This window comes from Raphanus sativus, chromosome 4 (assembly GCF_000801105.2).
Source record: "Raphanus sativus cultivar WK10039 chromosome 4, ASM80110v3, whole genome shotgun sequence".
Classification (NCBI taxonomy): Eukaryota; Viridiplantae; Streptophyta; class Magnoliopsida; order Brassicales; family Brassicaceae; genus Raphanus; species Raphanus sativus.
The window spans coordinates 44,543,653-44,565,882 of NC_079514.1; the positions used below are offsets into that span (position 1 = coordinate 44,543,653).

Consider the following 22,230-nt stretch of genomic DNA (forward strand, 5'->3'; position numbering starts at 1 on the left):
GGTCATTCCAAAGCAAGGAGATATGGGAAACTGTCTCCGTTGAAATTGAAAAGGCAATTTCACATCTGTAGCTGTGAGCAACGTTCTGACAATATAAAATACATTGTGTGAATCACCGCTTCCGATTTTGGTAATAACTTGAGCTGCCAAAACATGTTCTCTCATCTTAGTTATATTTAATCTTGTCCCATTGCACAAACCATTGTTCTGGTCAATGTTCCCTAAAAACATCCAGGAACTCTTTCCTTCAACTTAAAAACAATTTTTGGTAATCTAGAAATTTTTATTGAGTTTAGGAATTCAACTGAGACATTATAATCTCTGATTGTAGTAGTATTAGAACGACATATTCTGTCTGAGCTGTAATATTCCTTTGACTCCCGATGGAGAGGATCTATGTGATTGTTGACCTCCTTGAACGACAACATCATTAGTAGGACAAAGTATTGCATAATCTTTAAAAAAAGATTCTTCTTTTAGATTTTGAACAAGTGATGGATAAATGGCATTGGTGATTGAAGAAATAGGATCATGTGAGTCCATAAGAAGCATATCACTTGGGATACTGATCTCAGCCTCACCATTTTTGGGTTCTAATAGCTTTCCATCTCCGAGTTTCAAAATCTGTTCTGAAAATTCTTTGATGGATTCATTCTCTTCAGGGTCTGCATCAACTGATAGCCTCATATTTTTCATTAGAGAAAGTATTGTACAATAGTGCCACAACACTGAAGAAGTAAGGGAAGCTTGAACAATTACCCCTACTCCCTTTAGGTATAACAAGCAACACTTGGCGAAAATCACCTCCAATGATAATAGTCTTCCAACCAAATGGACTTTCAGCATTAAGGATCTTTGCTGCTCATGATATTTCTCTCAAACTTGTATCAAAAGACTCAAAACAATTCATATGCAACATCGGTGCTTCATCCCAGATAATCAACTTGGATTCCAATAGTAACTCACCTAGTTCACTATCGGGGGTAAAATTACATACATTACTTTCGTTAACATGTATGGGAATCGAGAAACATGAATGAACAGTTCGTCCTCCATCTAACAGCAAAGCTGTCATTCCACTAGAAGCTACATTAATTGCAATATCTCCTTTAGATCTGATGTGTATTGACCAAGTCTTCCAAAACTAAGTCTTTCCGGTACCTCCAAAATTAAAAAAAAAAAAACACCTCCAGATTGAGATTCAACAGATGCCATTATAGGACCATAAACATTCATTTGTTCATCTGTTAGTCATGTCAGTAGATGTTGATGCTTTTCAGCGCATAAAGCTCGGTTTAACACTTCTCTTCACAAATCAACATGTTTATTGAAGATGGAACATTATTGTTCACTGGAAAAGGTATTGAAGTATGGTTTTTTAGACTACTCATGTTTGACCGCATAAGCTTCTTAATTTCAAGCAATGCTAAATTCTCTAGCTGATCTTACGATAACTCTAGGTCTGCAAATTGACACAAAAAAATCAGAAATGAAAGAAAATAGAATATAGAAAAATGGTTAAACAAAATTATATTTTTAGAACGTGGGTTTTGTTGAATTCTTCTTTGTACCTATAATATATTCTCTGCAAGAAAGTGCTATGTTTCTTACCAAACATGTTTTGGTTGTGACAAACTTTGTGAGCTTAACAGGTTCATAAACAATTTATGCAGGAAAGTGGCTGATCCCCAATTGCTAGCTTCATGATAGCATCAATATACTCTTGGTCATCGTCAAGGAAGCCTAAAGCATAACATGCATCTTGAAAGCTCAGATACAAAACTCCATCAACAGTTTTTATATCCTCAAAACTTGTGAGACCTTTAATCTTGGTTAGTAGCAGCCTTAGATAAAATAATTTACCAGAACCTGTTGAAAATTATTTAAGGTATAAAATTTATCAAGCACTACATATTAATAACTATTATTCAAACTTTAGAACATGTATAACGTATAATACACATGAAGCCATATACTATTGCAAGTCACATCTGCTATCTATTTCCATATTATATTAATTTTTAATCAGTGGTGGTTATGTTAATATGGTTTTCATGTGTTAGTTAATATCATAATATATGGTTTTATATTCTATGGACCTTTGAACTTTGCAAGAAGCAGCTTTAGATAAAATAATTGACCAGCACCTGGTAAAACAAAAGAGATTCGCCCAACAGCTGTATTCCTCTTACATTTTGTCCATTAATTCTATAGGTTTCTTGTTCCACACAAAGAATAATGGTAACTCAATGTAATTCAATTGTCTTGCTTCTTCATCTTGTTCATTCATTTTCTTCCACTCTAAAAGCTCTGACATTTGACTTGCCTCTTTTGCTAAAATATTGTCAATATCATCATCACTATCGTATGTCATATTGTGCTCTCCTGGTAAATGAACCGCTAATCTTTGCACAATTGTGCTGCTGTGATAAATCTCAAAGCCAAATATTCGCCATGATCCTTCACTAGGTGATAGATACATTTTCCAAAGAATCATTTAAAAATGAAAGTAAAATAAGTGTTGAAAACTTAAATAAAATGAGATGGTTATAAGAATTTAGTGAATTTATAAATCATCTACAATCAAAATACCGCTTTATTTCGTCTATAACATTCGTCTCAACTCCCACCTCATTTGTTGGAACCTCTTTAGAAATTGACGCTGCTGCAGTGACTCTATCATTGCTTTTGTTGATGAATTTGAATAAATGCTTGATTTCTCTTGTATGGTTGCACCATTCAATATTTATACGTGCATGATATTTGGGGAGTAAATGGGGTTGTAAGGAACTACAACTTGATCGTCTACAGAAACTCCGCTGTTTTCAACAAAACGCCCATCATTTCTTCTGCGATAAACTGGGAACCCTTCTTTATTGAGATATGTAAAATCAATATGTTTCATTGAACAAACAATTAGATAACGCATTCAAACTTAAAAATTTAAAAAAAACACACAAAGCTATAATTTACATAATATAGAAATAAACTCTTCGCTGATAAAAAAAAAAAAAAAATTCTTCACCAACGTTCCTTAAACTCTTTAAAAGTTTTCTTCCTAAGACAAGGCTTTACCTCTTACACCTTCAGTACATTCTTCTCTTTCTAGTAGGAGTGGCCAAAGATTGAAGCTAAAAATTTGTGTTTCAATAAATTCATAGAATCATACCTTTTTAATGATCCTTTTTTAAGCATTTTCCTAAATATTCTCTCGCATCATCAGATAACCACATGGGTATTTCAGATAAGACTTTGCTGTTGCAAATAACATATTTGAGTTTTTTCATGTTAGTTAAGCCAAACTCACTCCAAGGTTTTTTTTCCAGTAAATATTTCTAAAATAGTGCATCCATATGACCAATATCTCGGCACAATAATCAAAATTTCCAGATATAAAAGTTCTTGAGATATGTAAAATAGTGTTTTTCTTGCAACCCACAACCATCTCCATACTCATATGAAGTTGTTCTCAATGCTAAACCAAAATCAGCAAGCTTTGGATCAAATACATTAGGCATTAAACAACCAACAATAGATGAGCTAGTAATCAGTTTAAGCAAGATATTAGCCTGTTTAATATCACAGTGGATGATTTTCTTTTAGTGTACATAATTGATACCTTTGAGAATGTGTAGAGTAAACAGCTCATCAGACTCCAGTCACTCCACCATCCATGTTCCTCTGAACTTGAGAAAATCTGTGATTCTGCCACTAGAACAATACTCAAGGATCAAGTTGTAGTCGGTCCTTAGGGATCAACTTTCTGTCGGTGTTATATTGCTACCATAGTAAGATATAACATGAGGAGATGAAGATCTTTCAGAATTCTTTCTTCATCACTAAGACTGAAAGAAGATGATATATGTGCACATTTGATGGCGATTGCTAATGGCAAAGCATCACCATTCACATAATCATTTCGTATGACTAAGTGAACAACACCGTGAGCACCTTCCACTAGACAGATAGAGCGAACCCATGAAGAGCTTACAAAAGATTTAGTAGTTTTGGGTATTTTCTTCGCTGTCGTTTCAAAGACACTACGATCAATGATCTGTAAATATGTGGACATTTTCAATGATTTTTGTATCAATTTATATTATAGCATATTGGACATATATTTTTTGTTGAATCTTTTCATTAGCATATATTTTGTTTTGTCACGATATGTAGCACATAACTGAACTTTAAAAATCACATGTTTTAGATTTCTATAGTTATAATTGTTTGAAAGTCGTGCATTTTTAGTTAATTAATTATTACCTTGTTAGTTCTTTTATATTAGTTTCGAAAATTTATTATATAGTAAGTTAACTTATATATATATTTGAATGATTGATGTATAATTTATTACCATATTCTAAAAACATTAACAAAAACATAAATCAACATTTAATTTAATTATCAATGTCACATTTAACTATATGTCATGTCATCATTTTAGTATGTCATGTTATATTTATTTAATGAAATTGATTTTAATAGACACTAGAGTTTGACCCGAGTTTAAAAACGCGAGATTTTCTTCTTTTAAATATTTCACTGAAAATTTTTTAATCACAAAATTATATCTTATAACTTTTGCCTAATATACGATTTGGACATAATATCTGCATCCGAAAAATCGATTGGAAAACAACCCGGGAATCAAGATATCTAACTCGATTTAATCCGACCTAAATAATTTTCAATACCAAACCTCATACATACCAAGAACCGAATGAATATACATATCCAAACATATAAATATAATTATATTAGTTATAATTATACTTATAGTAATATTAATACCTAAAATTAAAAATTATAAATCGAATATATCATTTGTTTATGTATTTATAGATCGAAATAAATGCTTTGGATATGTAATACACAAATAAAATTATATATATGATTATTATTAGATAGTATCCAAAAATATCTTTAAAATAACTAATATAATTAAATAGCCATAAATATAGAAGTGACATCTATTGTAAATAAATTAGAAAAGTATTGGCAGAATATTGTGGGTGATTCTATTTTAATAGTATAAATGTATTTTTAATTTGGATTTTAAGAGATGATAACATTTGGTGTCGGTTATAGTCATATAATTGTAAAGTTGAACCATGCATGAGTTTACCATATTAATTGATGACAGATTATAGTTATATAATAACCTGTTGTTACATTGCCTTAATCGTTTTGCAAAAAACTTTGTTTGCAACATGTTGAAGCAATGATGATTATTTAAACATTAGTTAGGCCTTTGTAACCACGGGTTCAGAATAGTTTATTTGGGTCTTATTTTATTATATACTAGATTTTGACCCGCCCTTTAAAGGGCGGGTATATTTTTGTTTTAATTTAATTTCCATATTTGTGTTTTCTTTGTGATTATATTTGTATTTTTCTTTATAATCATATTTGTGTGTAATCTTAATCAAAATATATTTTATTAAAAAATAGCAATTTAAAAATTAATCTGGTATACGTTTGGTTAGGGCTTGGTTGCCGGTCGAACCCTCAAACCCGCGGATTTCAATTTTGTTTTGGTCAAACAATATGACCCGCACAACCCGCATAAAAATAATTTGTACCGGCATCCGTCCTATTTAATTTTACGGTTATCCGCGGGTTATACACTTTTTTAAAATAATTATTTAATTTAATTATTATAAAAATATAAAAATATATTTATAATAAAACATATATTTTTAAAAATTTAAATTGTTCTTTTTACAATTACCATATTTTAAAAAAGTGTTTACTTTCTTTTTATTTTTAAATACTTTTCGGGTCAGCGGGTACCCGCAATCCAAAATTTACCAATCTGCACCCACCCCGAATAAAATACTCATAACCTACATCCGCAAGTCGATTTTTTCAAATAGTTGAACCAAATTTATGATCCGCCTTTAAAAGGACGGATATATTTTTGTTTTATATTTTTTATAAAAGTATAATTTTTATAAAATCGAGGCTGTAACCATTTATATCTCTAAATATTTAATTTTTTCTATGATATATTTAGTTTTTCTCTCATATCTCTGAACCTATAAATAATAGCTGGAAAAAAATATAAAAAATTTGAAATTGAGATTAGTATGATAAGGAGTTTGATATAGATAGACTTTTAAAATAGGAGTTTTAATTCCATGATAAGGAGTTTGATATACAAAAATATATGACATTCCTAAAAGATGAATTTATCATTGTGGAATTTATTTGTTGTTGTTGCAGTTATATTAATAAGTTACATGTATTTTTCAAATTAGACTCAACTATTTATCAATTGGATATGTTTCTAATTTAATAGTATGATTATATATACTATTATTATTAGGCTCATGTAAAAACTGTTAAAAAGGAAGAAGCAGTTTTAATATAACTAACCGAAAGCACAGATATAATTTTGATCATTTTCCTAAAAATATAAATAATATTATTTGATTATACTACATACCAAATCATTTAAAACTTTTATATGATAAAGTTTGGCCAAAATGAGGACATGTAAATTTTTAAATTTGTTTATGTTTATGACTATAAATATTTTTGGTGATGTTAAATTTTGTACATGTAGATGACTCTATATTTTCTTAAATAGGTTAGGTATGATAAATTATTTTGTCAATCAATTTTTTATATAAAAATAAAAAACTGATAGTTATAAACTAAGTGAAAGTAAATATATGTATACAAATGAATATTTGTATGCAAATATTTAGAACGATATGTTATTGATATTAGTGATTCCGCTAATATCATTTTCTGAGAAAACTGTTTTTATATAATTTTTTGGGCTGTTATGAATAAGAAACAATATAAAAATGTGTCTTTACAATAATTTCAGGTCAAATATTCTAGTTCCCATAATTTTTTGTGATGGAATTAATATTTATTAAAAAATGTTGTTAACCATTTTTATCAAAAACCTAAAACCTAAAGGGCATGGAAAATGATACGGAGATTTAGAATTGTTACAATCGTTCCAGCCCAAAATTAAAATATCCCTATTTAAATTAACAGCGAAGCTTTATGATTAAGACACGTGGACGTCTATGATTATAACACGGCAAAAGAGGTTGTCTTCTCCAATATCTCAGTGGCTTCTGATTTTTGCCGTTTGATTTTACCAATGACACCACCAGCAAGAACCATAAACCCAGAATACAAATATGATATGAATCCATGGTCCGCACCAACATCCATGCCTTTACAGATCTCTGATACTGACCCTAGTGAACACGGAACACCTCTACTTGCGCTTATTTTCACCTTTCTCTGACCAAGGTTAACTTCACGCGAAGATCCATGTGTTTAATATTGGAAGCATTGATCTCAAAACATTACAAATGGGACGATCATGTTTATTTAGTTGTAGTTGTTAATGTCAACTGAATCAATAAGGTACACTTCAAATAATAATCAGACTCTATTGAGCGTCATCGAAACCTAACAGAAATTCATTAGTGGTTTGAGGAGTCTTTCTGATTTTTTTGTTAACCAATAGTCATAAATGATTTTTGTTAATGGAACTTTGTTGTGAAGAAAAAAGGTAATTAACTGTTTTTATTAGATAGAGATAGAACGTGTTAGAATTCGAAGGCTAAAAAGAAATAGAACGTGTTAGTGTTTAAATATAATTAATTAGATATGGTTGTATTATATAAAAGGAATAATAAGTAACCACTTAAAATAAAAATAAAAATAAAAATAATTGGACAGAACATATATCAATAGGGCACACTGCAAAATTAATAGAATAGATTTCCATATTTTGGTGTCATATTAATTGATGACAGATTCCTTTCCTACAAAAGAGGAGAAAATATTTTGATATATTTCTTTTTTTCCAAACGGTAAAAACAATGATTTGGTTTGTATTTATTTTGGTCAGAATTTTTAAAAATATTTTTTTTTTAAGAAGAATGGTATTTCATTGTAAATAAGTTAGAAAACCAATGGCAGAATCCTTCAAATAGTGTATAAGGGATAATCTAAAATATTTCAAAATTAATTGTATATTTTGAAACTGAAACCAATTGTATTTTTTAAATCATAAAAAAAAGATTTCAAACTGAAGTGTAACTGGTACTTCTACCTCTACCATAGGTGACTGGGGTAAAAAAGGTCATGTTCTTCCACCATTACCACAAGCTTGTCTCTTCAAGACAATAAATAAACTGAAATCTATGTTCCTTTCATCTAAAAACTAGAAAGAAACAGAATTCGATAAATCAAAGTAGATAAACATAACAAATAATGCAAGTATGTCAACTGGTCTAATGGAAGAAAAAGAAGAGAGAATTATGTCTTTAACATACACCATTGCCACCATTAATTGTTCTAGCTTCACATGTAGTCTATAGCTTTCTTAGGTGGCCTAATCCAAAGACTCTCAACAGGGCACAAATCCTCCTGTTCTTGCCACTGCTTACGCGGAAAATACCTCTCTTCATCAAACGAATACGATACACAACACTTGAAACTTAAACGAAGCTTCGGGAAATAAACACTATGCCTCATCCATGGGAGATTAACTCTCATCTCATAAGAATAAAGACTCGTAAAGATTGTCAACCCATCAAGCGTAGTGCTATTAATCTCCACCCAATCGTACGACTCATCTAGCTTATACACAACAGGCTTCTCACCTCCGCATGTGTACATTTTAAACAACACTCCTTTACGCACCACCAAGAAAACTCTCTTCTTCTTTCGCTCATACTGGTATCTATACATACCTGAGAAAGGACATGGCGATGTATACGTGTAGATGGTACGCCATTCTCGAGAAGACGGTTCAAAGTAATGTAAGCCTCCGGTATCGCCAATACAATAGAAGCGACGGTTTGCATAGATTACATTGCTGTGCTTATGTGAATCACTTTCATATCTCAGATAGAAATGTATATCCTCCGTAATCCACTCTGTTGCTTCGGGATGGCAAGTGCTCGTAGTGACGGTACCATACTCAACAGTCTTAAACGCTAACACAACACAAGTACCTGATGTAGGTGCACACGAGAAAGCGATTGCATCATACGATAACTCAAGCTTTGGTAAGTTTATGAGCTTACGAGTAAACGGATTGAAGAAGTATAACTGGTGAGAAGTGGTCTTGCGCATAAGTAACCATCCATCTCTTGAGTAACACACAGTGGATTTTGATAGCTCAGGTAGATTCAGTGTGTACATCTTCTTTTGCAATGGATCGTACATTTCAAAAGAGCTGCCACGTTTAGGTAAGTGCATAAGCCAAGGAGGCTTGTCTACCAACCGGACATATAGACCGGCTTCACGCCATGTTTTGCAGGCAGCAGAGGCGCGTATGCTATCTTTTAAATCAAGTTGAGATATTATTACTTCCAGGAGACATAATGGAAGGTCAGCAAAACTTGGTGTTTCTGCTACTTTGCTCTCTTTCTTAAGAGCAAGGAAGCCATTTCCTTTGACATCTACACTTGACCTGTAAAGAGTTTTGGATAGACAAAGGAATGAGCTTTTAGATTTGTTTATCAGTTACTAAAAAGACATCCAAAAACAAAAAAAAAATCTATGCAAACCAAAGTTACTTGAAGTAAAAGCTTGAACTAACCAACATTAAATTTAAAAATATTAGTGACTCAATCCTATCCTGTCACACTCTAATATACAGTTCAAAGTTCAAACTACGTATGGGCTTCAGAGATTACTAGTGTAATAGGAGTATCCGTATGAAAAAAGGATAGTGTTAATGGGTTTAATAACTACAAACCAGGGTTAAAATGTGCTTAACAATATTATGTTAAGAATCTCTAGAACATTTTCGGTCCTGATAACTTCCACAAAATAACACAAAAATGAAAGATCACATAAAATGTTTTATAAATCGATGCCATAGTTATCTTAGGTTAAGAACCCTAAAATATTTTAGATCTTTGGATCCTAAATCTATACTATTAAAGCAGGATCATATTCTGTTTTTTACTAAAAATACCCTTTTCTTTACTAACATTACTTATTTCATTAAGGGCAATTAAGTAATATTAATAACATATTTATATTGGGTCATTATTTTTGGATCCAGCCCACTGCCCACATCATCTCTTTTGGGTCATTTGGGCCGATTAAGAAATCATATCCAATTCTTATTTTTTTCTCCAAGTTCAAATAATTTATTTTTAACTATTCTTAATATTTTGTGTAGTGAACAAAAATTAATCACTTAATTATTATGTTTTTCTGTTTTTAATATAATTTAAGCATTCATAAAAAATTTGAATTTTTTCATTGAAAAGTAAAAATATTTATTAAAAGTATATAATTTTTTTATTAAAAAAAGTTAACCACATAATAAAATAAATTTATCAGTTTTATAACAACTTAATTCATTAAAAATAAAGTTTAATTTTCTAAACATAAATACTCATTAGACCTGGACGTTCGGGTACAGATCGGTTCTTTCGGGTATCGGGTTTTTTGGATTTTGAAATTAAACCCATACGGGTATTATAAAATTTTGGGTCGGTTTGAGTCGGATCTTTTTGGGTCCGGGTGGGTTTAGTTCTCATGCATAAGAACCTGAAAATAACCAAATAACCAAATTATCTAAAACGGGTTCGGTTATTTGTACTCAAAGTAACCAAAGTATCCGATTCGATTCAAATTTTTGTATCCAAATTACTCAAAAGTAACCAAAAATATCCATTCTATACAGTTTTTTGGATAAACTTTTATCCAAACTATCATATTTTATCCAAAAATACTCAAAAGTACCGAAAATAACTACTATAGTTAACTTATAATATTAATTTAAAATATTAAAATAATTATAAATATAATTATAACATATATTTTTAGATATATATTCACATTTCGGATATCTGCGGGTACTCATTCGGTTCTCGGTTCGGGTCGGGTTCGGAACCGGTTCTTCGGATATAGCAATTTAGAACTTATTCGGATATTTATCCCGGGTCTGATCGAGTTCGGGACCCTGATTTTCGGGTCGGTTTCGGGTTGGTTCTTCAGGTCCGGATATTGTGCTCAGGCCTATACTCTTTTAAAATGAAACACGATAAAGAAAGATAAAAAGCTTAAGTCTTTTATAAAAAAAAATATATGAAAATATGACATTTACTAAATATTTGTCAATTTAAAAAAAATAAAGGAAAATAAACCCGCGCTTTGAAAGCGCGGGTCAAAATCTAGTATTCAGTTAAAACTTAACTCATATTCAAACGACTTTCACAAAAGATCTCACTTTGGTTCCTTAAATCCACTATATATCCAAATGCCCTCATAAAAACGCTTGAAAGAATCCCACGAAATGTTCCATGATTAGAGTATAAAGATCGAAACTCACGAGTAAAGCGTCCCTTTCCGGCCAGCCATAGTGATAGACGAGAGAGACGAATAAGTTGAGGATTTGTAGCACGAGCCATATATTAACACTTTACGGTAAGCACAAAAAGTAGCCTCAAGAAGAATAACCAAGTTCACTCGTAGCCCTTATATATTACTTCAAAACAAAAACCCTAATTAGTGCGACCAAACCAAAGGAGCCATCGGCAAGTGGTTAAATCCGGTTTAACTGACTTGGCAAACCAAAAGAGCCATCGGCAAATGGTAACGGACGAAATAAGAAGCCAAGTGTCAAAGACTAGGGGTAGACTTTACCCGATACCCGAAGCCGCACCTGAACCCGATCCAAAAATCCGAACTGAAATTCGAACCGAAATAACAAAATACTCAAATGGGTATTAAGTTACGAGAGATTGGATATCCGAACCCAAACGGGTAATACCGAACCCGAATGGATACCCGAAGATAACCGAACATATGTATATTCACCCTTATATTTCTAGTTTATATCTCTCAATTTATTTAAATATTTATATTGTTGTTACACATACTTTAAGATCATATAGTATATATATAATTATGGAGAAAATAATTTGATATTCATTTAAATTGTATGTCAAACTTTTTGTTCAATGTATTAACAAAAGTTACATCCAAAGTTTAAAAACAATAGCGAAATTAATATATATATATATATATATATATATATATATATTTTAAATGTTATCTCCAAATTTATTAATCTCTCAATCTATAAAAAATAGAAAATCAGTTAAGTGAAATCTATATATTTTAAATACAAGAAACTTAAAATGATTTTTTTTAAATCTAAAGATCCGAACCCGATCCGAAATAACCGAACCCAAACTAAATACCCGAACCCGATCCGAAGTACAGAAATACCCAAACGGGTTCTATATTCCTATACCGAAATACCTGAAAATCCAAAATACCCGACCCGAACCCGAACATCAACCCCTATCAAAAACTAGGTCCCTTCATTTATTATTTTATTTAAACTTTATTATAAATTATCTAAATGAATAAAAATTTATTTCATATCATATCTTTCTTCTTAGGCCTGAGCATAAATCCCGAAATCCAAACCTGGATCCGAACCGAAAAAAGGGATCTGTTTGGTTCTTAAACTATTAAAAACACCAGATTGGGTTTAGTATGACGATACTTTGGGTTTCGGAATCGGTTCGGTTCAAATCGAGAACCGATGGGTAACTCGAAGTAAACCGAACCTATATAACATTTGATGGAGTTGACAGGTGGAGGGTGCCAACATTCAACCAAGGAGAAGGCTGCAGGTAGGGCGCCGGAATGACCAGAGGAAAAGTTTGGAACATTTAAGGAGCACCAGATCTATGCATCTTACAAGGCTCTAGAGGAAATTTCAGAGGGTGAGGTTCAAGATTTCTCGGAAAGCAAAGGTCCCGAGCCTTCCAAATGCCCCAGATATTCCATGGGAAGAATTTAAACTGCTCAGCATCATGATTATGTTTCCTAACTCCAGCCATGAGGAAGTGAAAGTTTAAGAAACAGAGTTGTGAAAAACCCTGAAGCCAGATGGTCAATCTGAGCAAGACGCCACACCTCAGATGCAGTGGGGCAGTGAAACAAGACATGACAAATGCTCTCAGGTCCTTGACCGCAAGCTTTACATGCTACATCAACATTTAAACTTCTGGAACGGAGTCTCTCTGCCACAGCTAGGGCGCCATGGAGAATACACCAAAGAAAGTGATGGATCTTAGGTAAAGTTTTAAGCTTCCACATATTCTTCCAATAGTTTTTTTTTTCCACAGGAGGCAAAATTCTATGCGAAGGTGAGTTTGCTTCAATGGCAGTATTCAGCATTCTGTACACACTCTGAGAAGTATAGCCTCCATGTTTCATAAAACACCATTTGTTAGAGTCAGGCTGTTTTTGAAAACGCTGGCGCCTAGCCGTCTAACCGGCCGCCTAGGCGCTCGGCGGCAGGCAAACACCGCGATTAAGGCCAAATCGTCTTACCTAATCGGTAGAAAGAATAACCGGCTGGTTTAGCAATTAATCGGTATTAAAACCAATTTTATCCGCCTAAAACCCAATTATTTTTTACTATTTGGCAAAATATAGGCCTTACAGTGCAAGCCCAATCGCAAGTTGAGACTCTTAGAAACTACTAGTGATTATTTATAGACGTGTTTCGCTCTTCTCCTTCTAGTGACTTACCAATGTGGGACTTTCTGTTATGTTTTTTTTAATTTTTTTTGCTTAAAATTTAAAATGTACTACAGGTGTGTCGAACCGTCAACCTCAAACTAACGCAACACTATCACACGCCACTACACCACAACATCATATGATGTTTTTATCAGTATTTTGACATTTATATCCATATTTTGTTATATATCTATATATATAATTAAAAAAGATAAAAAATTAGCCCCAGATTATTCAACGATTTTTCACTAATTCGCTAGGCGTGAACCGACCGCCCGACTAATGCCTAGTGAATTCCCGAACATGGGAGTCAGGCTTATGAATTGTAGGCCTAATCTTGAGCATATATTCAGAGTATTCATCTGAGAAGGTTCTCCTGACCCTTTCAGCATCCTACATGCCTGAATGAAAAATCAGAATGTCTGAGACTTTCAGGGTGAGATCAACCGTATTGTTTTCTCTGTACATCAGTGGCCTAGCTATTGTATCAACAATCCAATTGGAGGTCCAAACATTAGTAGTAGCCCCATCACCAAACTTCCTCCTGAGACCACTTTGCAAAGCTTCTGTAACAAGCTCCTCCAACCATACGAAGGCCTAAAATAAACACCAGAATGCAGGAAGGAGGCGTTTGGGACGTAGCGGCTCTTCAGGAATCTTGCAACTAAAGAATCAGGATTAGAGAATAGACGCCAAGCCTATTTACCAAGCAATGCCTGGTTGAAGAGGACAATATCATGGAAGCCAAGGCCACAATCTTCCTTGCGCTTGCACATCTTGTCCCAAGAGACCTATGCAATCCGAAGCTTTTTACCTCAATTACTCCACCAGAAGTTTCGTATTCCTGAAGTCAGTTTGCCACACAGGCCTTTGGGGAATTTGTAGACATACATAGCATATACCGGAAGTGAAAGAGCAACCGACTTCAGTAATATCTCTTTACTTCTTTGAGAGAGAGATTTCACAAATCAACCATGTAACCTATGCTGGAGTTTCTCTCGAATAAATCTGAGGATAAGCCTTTTCGACCCTTTAAAAACCTCAGGTAAGCCAAGATAATTACCTTCCCCATCCTCTTTGTCAATTTCCAGAATGTGTTTTACATGGTCCTTGGTATCAGTTGGGACATTCTCACCAAAAATGATAGACGCTTTCATCTTATTAATTTGCTGACCAGAGGCATCGTCATATAGCTTCAGACAACGCATAATTTCAGAGCTTCCAATATGCCTTGCACAAGAGAAAACTGTCATCAGCAAAAAGAAGGTGATGAACAGCGTGACCTTAAGCGTGAAATTTGATACCATGAAGCAGACAGAGTCGGCCCTGGGCTAAAGCCCATAAAGCTAGGGCTTACGGCACCAAAATTGATCTATATTTTAAAGGCGCCAAATTTCTCTTTAAGTTTTAAAGGCGACGAGTTATATTATGCTTCCTTTACTATTTTTTTTCCTTCTATTACTTTTCTTTTGGAGAATAATAACGTTTATTTTCCCATAAATGATTTAGTTACCCTTTCTAACTAATTTAGTCTATTTTAAATAAACCATTTAATTAAACAAATTTTAGTTATTTTTAAATAGGCATTATTCTTGCCATCATTGTTTTATATTCTATTTTCTTTATAAATAGCTGTGTAAACAAGATTTATTATACCTAAGGACTTAAATTATTAGTTACTCATATAGTAGAATTCTAAATTTCATTTTTGATCGATCTTCACAAAAACTGACACGACTCTTAATATCGTATATAACTCTTTGCTCTCTCTCTCTCTCTCTCTCTCTCTCTCTATATATATATATATATTTTTTTCTTTGCAAGTTTTTATAATTTTTTAAGAATTTATGAAATCTAAACAAATAAATTAACATAAAATGGGTTCTAGTCTGTGAGACATTTCACAAAGGAAAAAATTGATTGATGTTAATGTATTTTTATTATATGTTAACATATTATACGATTTATGTTTTTCTTATTTATAGAAAATACTACGAAAAATACGTTTAGTAATCAACAAATGATTTTTCAATGATATTACGGAATAAAAATTTTAGTTATATGAAGTTGATCCGTAAAAACATTTTTATTCATGAATAATATGATTTTATATTTATATATTTTATGTTAAAAATTAAGATTAATAATATATTGCATTTTTCATTACATACTTAAAAATACAGCAATTATTATTATTATTATTATTATATTATTATTATTATTATTATTATTATTATTATTATTATTATTATTATTATTATTATTATTATTATTTTGGTGGAGTCCAGGAGGGAGTACTAGAGGAATGCACTGGCAATCTTGGGACAAGGTATGTGTCAGTAAAGAGGAAGGTGGATTGGGGTTTAAGGATATACCGGATTTTAATACAGCTATGCTGGGAAAGCAATTATGGCGGCTGATAGAGAAACCTAACACTCTTTTCTCACGAGTTTTTAAAGGACGGTATTTCAGGAATGCTTCACCCCTAGAACCGATCCGTTCATACTCACCGTCATATGGCTGGCGGAGTATTACTTCAGCTAGATCTCTGGTTAGCAAAGGACTAATCAAAAGGGTGGGAACAGGGTCATCCATATCAGTATGGAATGATCCCTGGCTCCCAACCACTCGCCCGAGACCAGCAAATAAAAATCATGTTCTTAGTCACCCCGATCTTACGGTAGATCAACTTATTGACCCAGATCTGCGTATCTGGAACTCACAGGCAATCAGGGCTTTGGTGGATCCCGATGATGTCAATATTATTGAAAGTATACCATTGAGCAGGTTTCATACCATAGACAGGGATGGATGGCATTTTACTCAGAATGGAAAATACTCGGTTAAATCTGGATATCAAGTGGAGCGAGTATATCCGGACAAGGGCAAAACCTTACCAATTTTTGGTCCTACAGTTGATTTTCTTAAGGCGCATTGCTGGAAAATTCGCTGTCCACCAAAGATTAAACATTTCTTATGGCAATTGGTGTCATGATGTATTCCAGTAAGGAAAAATCTTCATTCCCGGGGATTATCAGGGGATTTATATTGTGATAGGTGTGGTGCTCCGGAGGAATCAATTAATCATGTATTTTTTGAATGTCCTCCAGCGCAGCAGGTTTGGGCACTATCCCAGATCCCATCTAATCACACAATTTTTCCCACGGAATCAATTTTTACTAATATGGATTATTTATTTTGGAGAGTTCTCCCGAAATTAGAGGATCATCAGTTTGCATGGATATTATGGTATATTTGGAAAGCAAGGAATAATAAGGTTTTTAGCAATTTGGATATTCATCCTATGGATACCCTAAAACTTGCGGAAACGGAATCAAGGCTTTGGAGAGAAGCACAAATTCTCCCTACACCCGTAATAGGCCAACAATCTCTGGATTTACCGTCCATACCAGGACGGTGGTGTTTTACCGATGGATCATGGAAAGATAAAGGGATTTTTTCAGGCCAAGGGTGGTATAGCACTCTAGAGAGTTTTGAGGGACTTATGGGAGCACGGAACGTCAGGGCTTCTTTATCTCCCTTACATTCAGAGATCGAAGCGTTACTTTGGGCTATGGAATGTATGCGGAACCTGAGGCAATACAGGGTTACTTTCGCGACAGATTGTTCTCAATTGGTGAAGATGGTTTCGGAACCAGAAGAATGGCCTGCGTTTGCAACTTATTTAGCGGATATCGAAACTTTGAAAGGAAGTTTTCACAGTTCAGATATCATTTATGTATCTCGCACGAAGAATCAGAAGGCCGACAGCCTCGCACGAAGTGCTAGGAACCAACCGACCTTTGTCGTGCATATGGATGCAGAGTTACCAGTTTGGTTTACAGAGTCCTCTTGAGTCTGTAAAGTCGATGACAAAAAAAAAAAAAAAAAAAAAATTAGTAAGGGCATTATTTTGTAATGTTCTTTAGGCGCCAGATAAGCCCGGATTGGTATTAGAGCAGACCGTGAGACTTAGCTTGATTCAGTACGTTAACCAACGCCTCTGCACACATAATGAACATGAAATGAGACATTGTAATGTTCTTTAGGCGCCAGATAAGCCTTTGACGTATTCCGCATTCCGGTCTAATAATACCATGACCTCTGCCATTCAGTAGAATGGTATAAGAAACCGAGCTCACCCTAGACATTATCCATCTAACACAAATTCGATCATATCCTATATTCTCCAATATGGTCTCCAAAAAATTCCACTCAACAACGGCCTTAGACTTATAAGTCTTTATAGTCAGTCATGTACTCCTTGATGATCGGTGCATTATTTCTCAACCTATGAATCATTTCGTGATGAAGCAACGTTGTTTAGATTATTATCATTATTGTCACTATATGTGATCTTTATATGTGTTTGGTGAAAAATAAATCAAGCTTCATAGTCATATTATTATATTTTTACTATGTAGTATTTTTCTAATTCATTTTTAAATATACTGTTATTGTGGAAATATATTACTAATAAAGAATGAATTAAGAAAATCATTTAAGATTAAATCATTTTAATAAAATGGAATATTGTTACTATAAATTGAGAAGCAAGTAATTTGAAAACAATATAATAAAGCACTCATTGGAAAAACTACAGATCCAAAATGAAAAAAAAAACAGATAGATTGATTAAAATATTATAACTAGAATATTACTTTTTAATACTACTTTCAAGGAAAAAATACCATAATATTTGAGTTAAATATTTAGTTATATACAGTTTTCAAATGATATATATGATTGTGAATGTTGTATATTTAAAATTAAATTAGAAGAACTTTATATTTATCTCTAAGACTGTGTCTTCTAAAACCTTTTACGATATATAATAAAATAATTTATTTATCTTAAGATTTATCACCACAAAACTATAGTTTTTTTCCACAATACAATTGTTAAGAAGTTATGTTTTTTTATAAATTTATTCACACAATCAAAATTCATAAATATAGTCTTCAACATTCACATAATGTTTTGTAGTTATAAGATGTATGTAGTGATGGTTTCATTATCATTATTTAAATAATTAAAAGATGATCCAAAATGATTTATATTGGTTGAAACAACTAATATTACACCAGACAAACCAATATGTAGATGATATCAAATGGACAAAACAACAATTTCAAGAACCTAAAATGACAATACAAAGTTCACTAAATGACTAATAAAGCTTTAGAATATATGTAAATAAGAAGAACAACATAAAGTAAGTTAATAGAAACATTATGTCATTGAGTTTATTGGCCTTATTTTACTTTCAAGTATTTAATTTTACTCTAATTTTTATTTCAGGTTAAGGTTCGGTTTAAATTTTTAGGTATGAATATTTTCTCTAACGCTAAGTATCCCCTAAACATTATTTGCGAAGTGATTTGCCACATGTTTTCTCTATAATCGTTTTCACAAAAAGAATTGTGACGTGGCTATTAAGATTGATGACATGTAATATGGTTAAATATGACATGGACAATTACATTTAATGCTGATATATATTTTTGGAAATCTTTTTACAATATGACAATAACTCATATATTATATTTAATATTGATTTATATTTTTGGTAAACTTTGTAGAATATGGTAATAACTCATAAATCATCACTAAAACAAATATATTCAAATATGACATTTGAATTTCGAAATATATATAATTATACTTTTATAATTATAAAATTTTATTATCTAAAAATTTCTAAATTTTCTGAATTAAAAAAAATTAAATCTTAATATCATTAGTTTCTTTTAGATATCTACAAATTATATAAATATCATTTAGTTTTAATTTTTGATAACTATACAATTTTATATGATTTTTAGTAATTTTGTACAAGTTGATTTAATACATTTAACCAAAAGAAATAAATAAGTTTTTTTTATCTGAGATTTTAACTTTATATACAGTATATACATTTATATTCTTAAATATAATTTAAAATAAAAAAATATTTTATATTAATTTTATGCTTAATTAATGATATTTATATTAATTATTGGTCAAAATAATAAAATATATAATATTAATAAATTACATTTTAAAATATAAAATTTAACTTTTAAAAATTCATCACAACACATGGTGCAGGAAAACACCTAGATTAACAATTGTGACATGACTACTTAAATTGATGACATATTTTATAGATTAATATGACATAGAAAATTATATTTAATGTTAATTTATATTTTTGTTAAATTTTTTAAAATATGTTAATAACTCATATATTACATTTATTGTCGATTTATATTTGGACTTTTAAAAAATATGGTAATAACTCATCAATCATCATTAAAACAAATATATTAATTGTCGATTTATAGTTTCTTATATGAGTCTGTTTTGTAGATGACAAAAAAAAAATCTACAGATTTTATAAATATTGCTTATTTAATTTTTGACAATTATGCAATTTTATATATTTATTTAATATATTTCACTAAATAAATAGATAGAAAAATCTACCTAAGATTATAATTTTAAATATATACATGCATATTCTTAAATATAATTCCAAATAAACAAAAAAAAAAAATTTATCTTAATTTTAATGTTCAGTTAAATAAAATTTATATTAAAATATTGATAGGAAAAAAGAAAATTTATAATATTAATAAAAATTAAATATAATTTATATTTATCTATTTAAAATTTTAAATATTTTAAAATTCTTTTACTGCACATGGTGCAGGAAAACACCTAGTAAAGTTGATAATAATTCAACTGTGTGCCATAATTATTAAAATACAAATATTAACCTGAATTTATATGGGAAAATGAGTTCTTAATTATAAAATAAATTTCACAAACATATGCAGAATGAATCCTAAAACTATTTTAAAATAATTTATTGTTTTTATACTCTTTACAAAATTAAAACAACAAACAAAATCCGTGCAACACAGAGGTCCATATCTAGTAGACAAATAATTTGCTGGAAAAAGGGATAGCCCCAGAAGTAGGGGTGGGCGTTCGGATACCCGTTCGGGTTTGGGTCGGGTATTTCGGATTTTCGGGTATTTCGTTATAGGGATATAATACATGTTCGGGTATTTCGGTATAGGGTATAATACATGTTCGGGTCGGGTTCGGGTATTTTTAGTTCGAGTTCGGTTATTTCAGTTCGGGTTCGGATATTTAGATTTTGAAAGAAAAAAAAAATATTTTTTCATTTTTTAAGGTTCTTGTAATTAAAATTTTAGTTTTTGATTAATTGACTTTTTATTTTTTAATAAATTGAATTATAAATAGATTTGTAGGTAACCATTAATTTCGCTATTGTTTTTAGAATTTGGATGTAACTTTGTTAATACATGAAATAAAAAGTTTGATATTCATTTTAAGTGAATATCAAATCATTTTTTCCGTAATTATATGTATATCTATACTATTAAAGCAGGATCCTATTGGATTTTTACTAAAAATACCCCTCTCTTTACTAACATTACATATTTCATTAAGGGCAATCAAGTAATATTAATAACATATCCATATTGGGTTATTTTTGGATCCAGCCCACTGTCCACATCAGATCTCTCTTGGGCCATTTGGACCGATTAAGAAATCAGATCCAATTCTTATTTTTTCTCCAAGTTCTAATAATTCTTTTCAACTATTCTTAATATTTTGTGTAGTGAAAAAAAAATTAATCACTTAGTTATTATGTTTTTAATATAATTTAAGCATTCATAAAAAAAATTGAATTTTTTCATTGAAAAGTAAAAATCTTTACTAAAAGTATATCTTTTTTATTTAAAAAATTAACCACATAATAAAATGAATTTATTAGAGTTATACCAACTTAATTCATTAAAAATAAAGTTTAATTTTCTAAACATAAATACTCATTAGACCTGGACATTCGGGTACCCTTTCGGGTACGGATCGGTTCTTTCGGGTATCGGGTTTTTCGGGTTTTGAAATTAAACCCCATTCGGATATTATAAAATTTTAGATCGGGTTCGGGACCGGTTCTTTGGATATAGCAATTAAGAACTCATTCAGATATTTATCCCGGGTCTGATCGGGTTCAGGACCGTGATTTTTGGGTCGGTTTTGGGTTGGTTCTTCAGGTCCGGATATTGTACTCAGATCTATACTCATTTAAAATGAAACACGATAAAGAAAGATAAAAAGCTTAGGTATTTTATAAAAAAAACAAATATATGAAAATATGACATTTACTAAATATTTGTTAATTTAAAAAAAATAAAAAAAAATAAACCCCCGTTTTCAAAGCGCGGGTCAAAATCTAGTTATATAATCTTAAAGTATGTGTAACATCAATATAAATGTTTTAAATAAAATAAAAGATGAAAACTAAAAATATAAATATAAGTATGTATATGTTCGGTTATCTTCGGATATCCATTCGGGTTCGGATATTACATGTTCGGGTTCGGATATCCGATTTCTCCTAAATCAATATCCGTTCGGGTATTTTGCTATTTTGGTTCGGATTTCGGTTCGGGTTTTTCGGATCGGGTTCGGGTGCGACTTCGGATATTGGGTAAAATGTCCACCCCTACCCAGAAGGAAAAAATGAAACCCAGTTTTGTGTCTTATAATTGCAATCCGCTATAAAATACAAATAATCAAAAGAGAAGGTCATTAAAGAATAAAGCAATAATTAATTAGTCATATACTACTTCGTCATAATATGGCTGATACAAAACTCGT

At 31.4% G+C, this 22,230-nt stretch overlaps 1 protein-coding gene across 1 annotated transcript; it reads right to left on the reverse strand.

Moving 5' to 3' along the window:
• Positions 1-8,258: 8,258 nt before the first annotated feature.
• Positions 8,259-11,437, reverse strand: LOC108839017 (F-box protein At4g00893-like). The gene is made up of 2 exons (XM_057007418.1): positions 11,336-11,437; positions 8,259-9,457 (listed from the first exon to the last, which is right to left on the reverse strand). The coding sequence occupies exons 1-2, from the start codon at positions 11,362-11,364 to the stop codon at positions 8,341-8,343; spliced, it is 1,146 nt and encodes a 381-aa protein (XP_056863398.1). The 5' UTR covers positions 11,365-11,437; the 3' UTR covers positions 8,259-8,340.
• Positions 11,438-22,230: the final 10,793 nt, after the last annotated feature.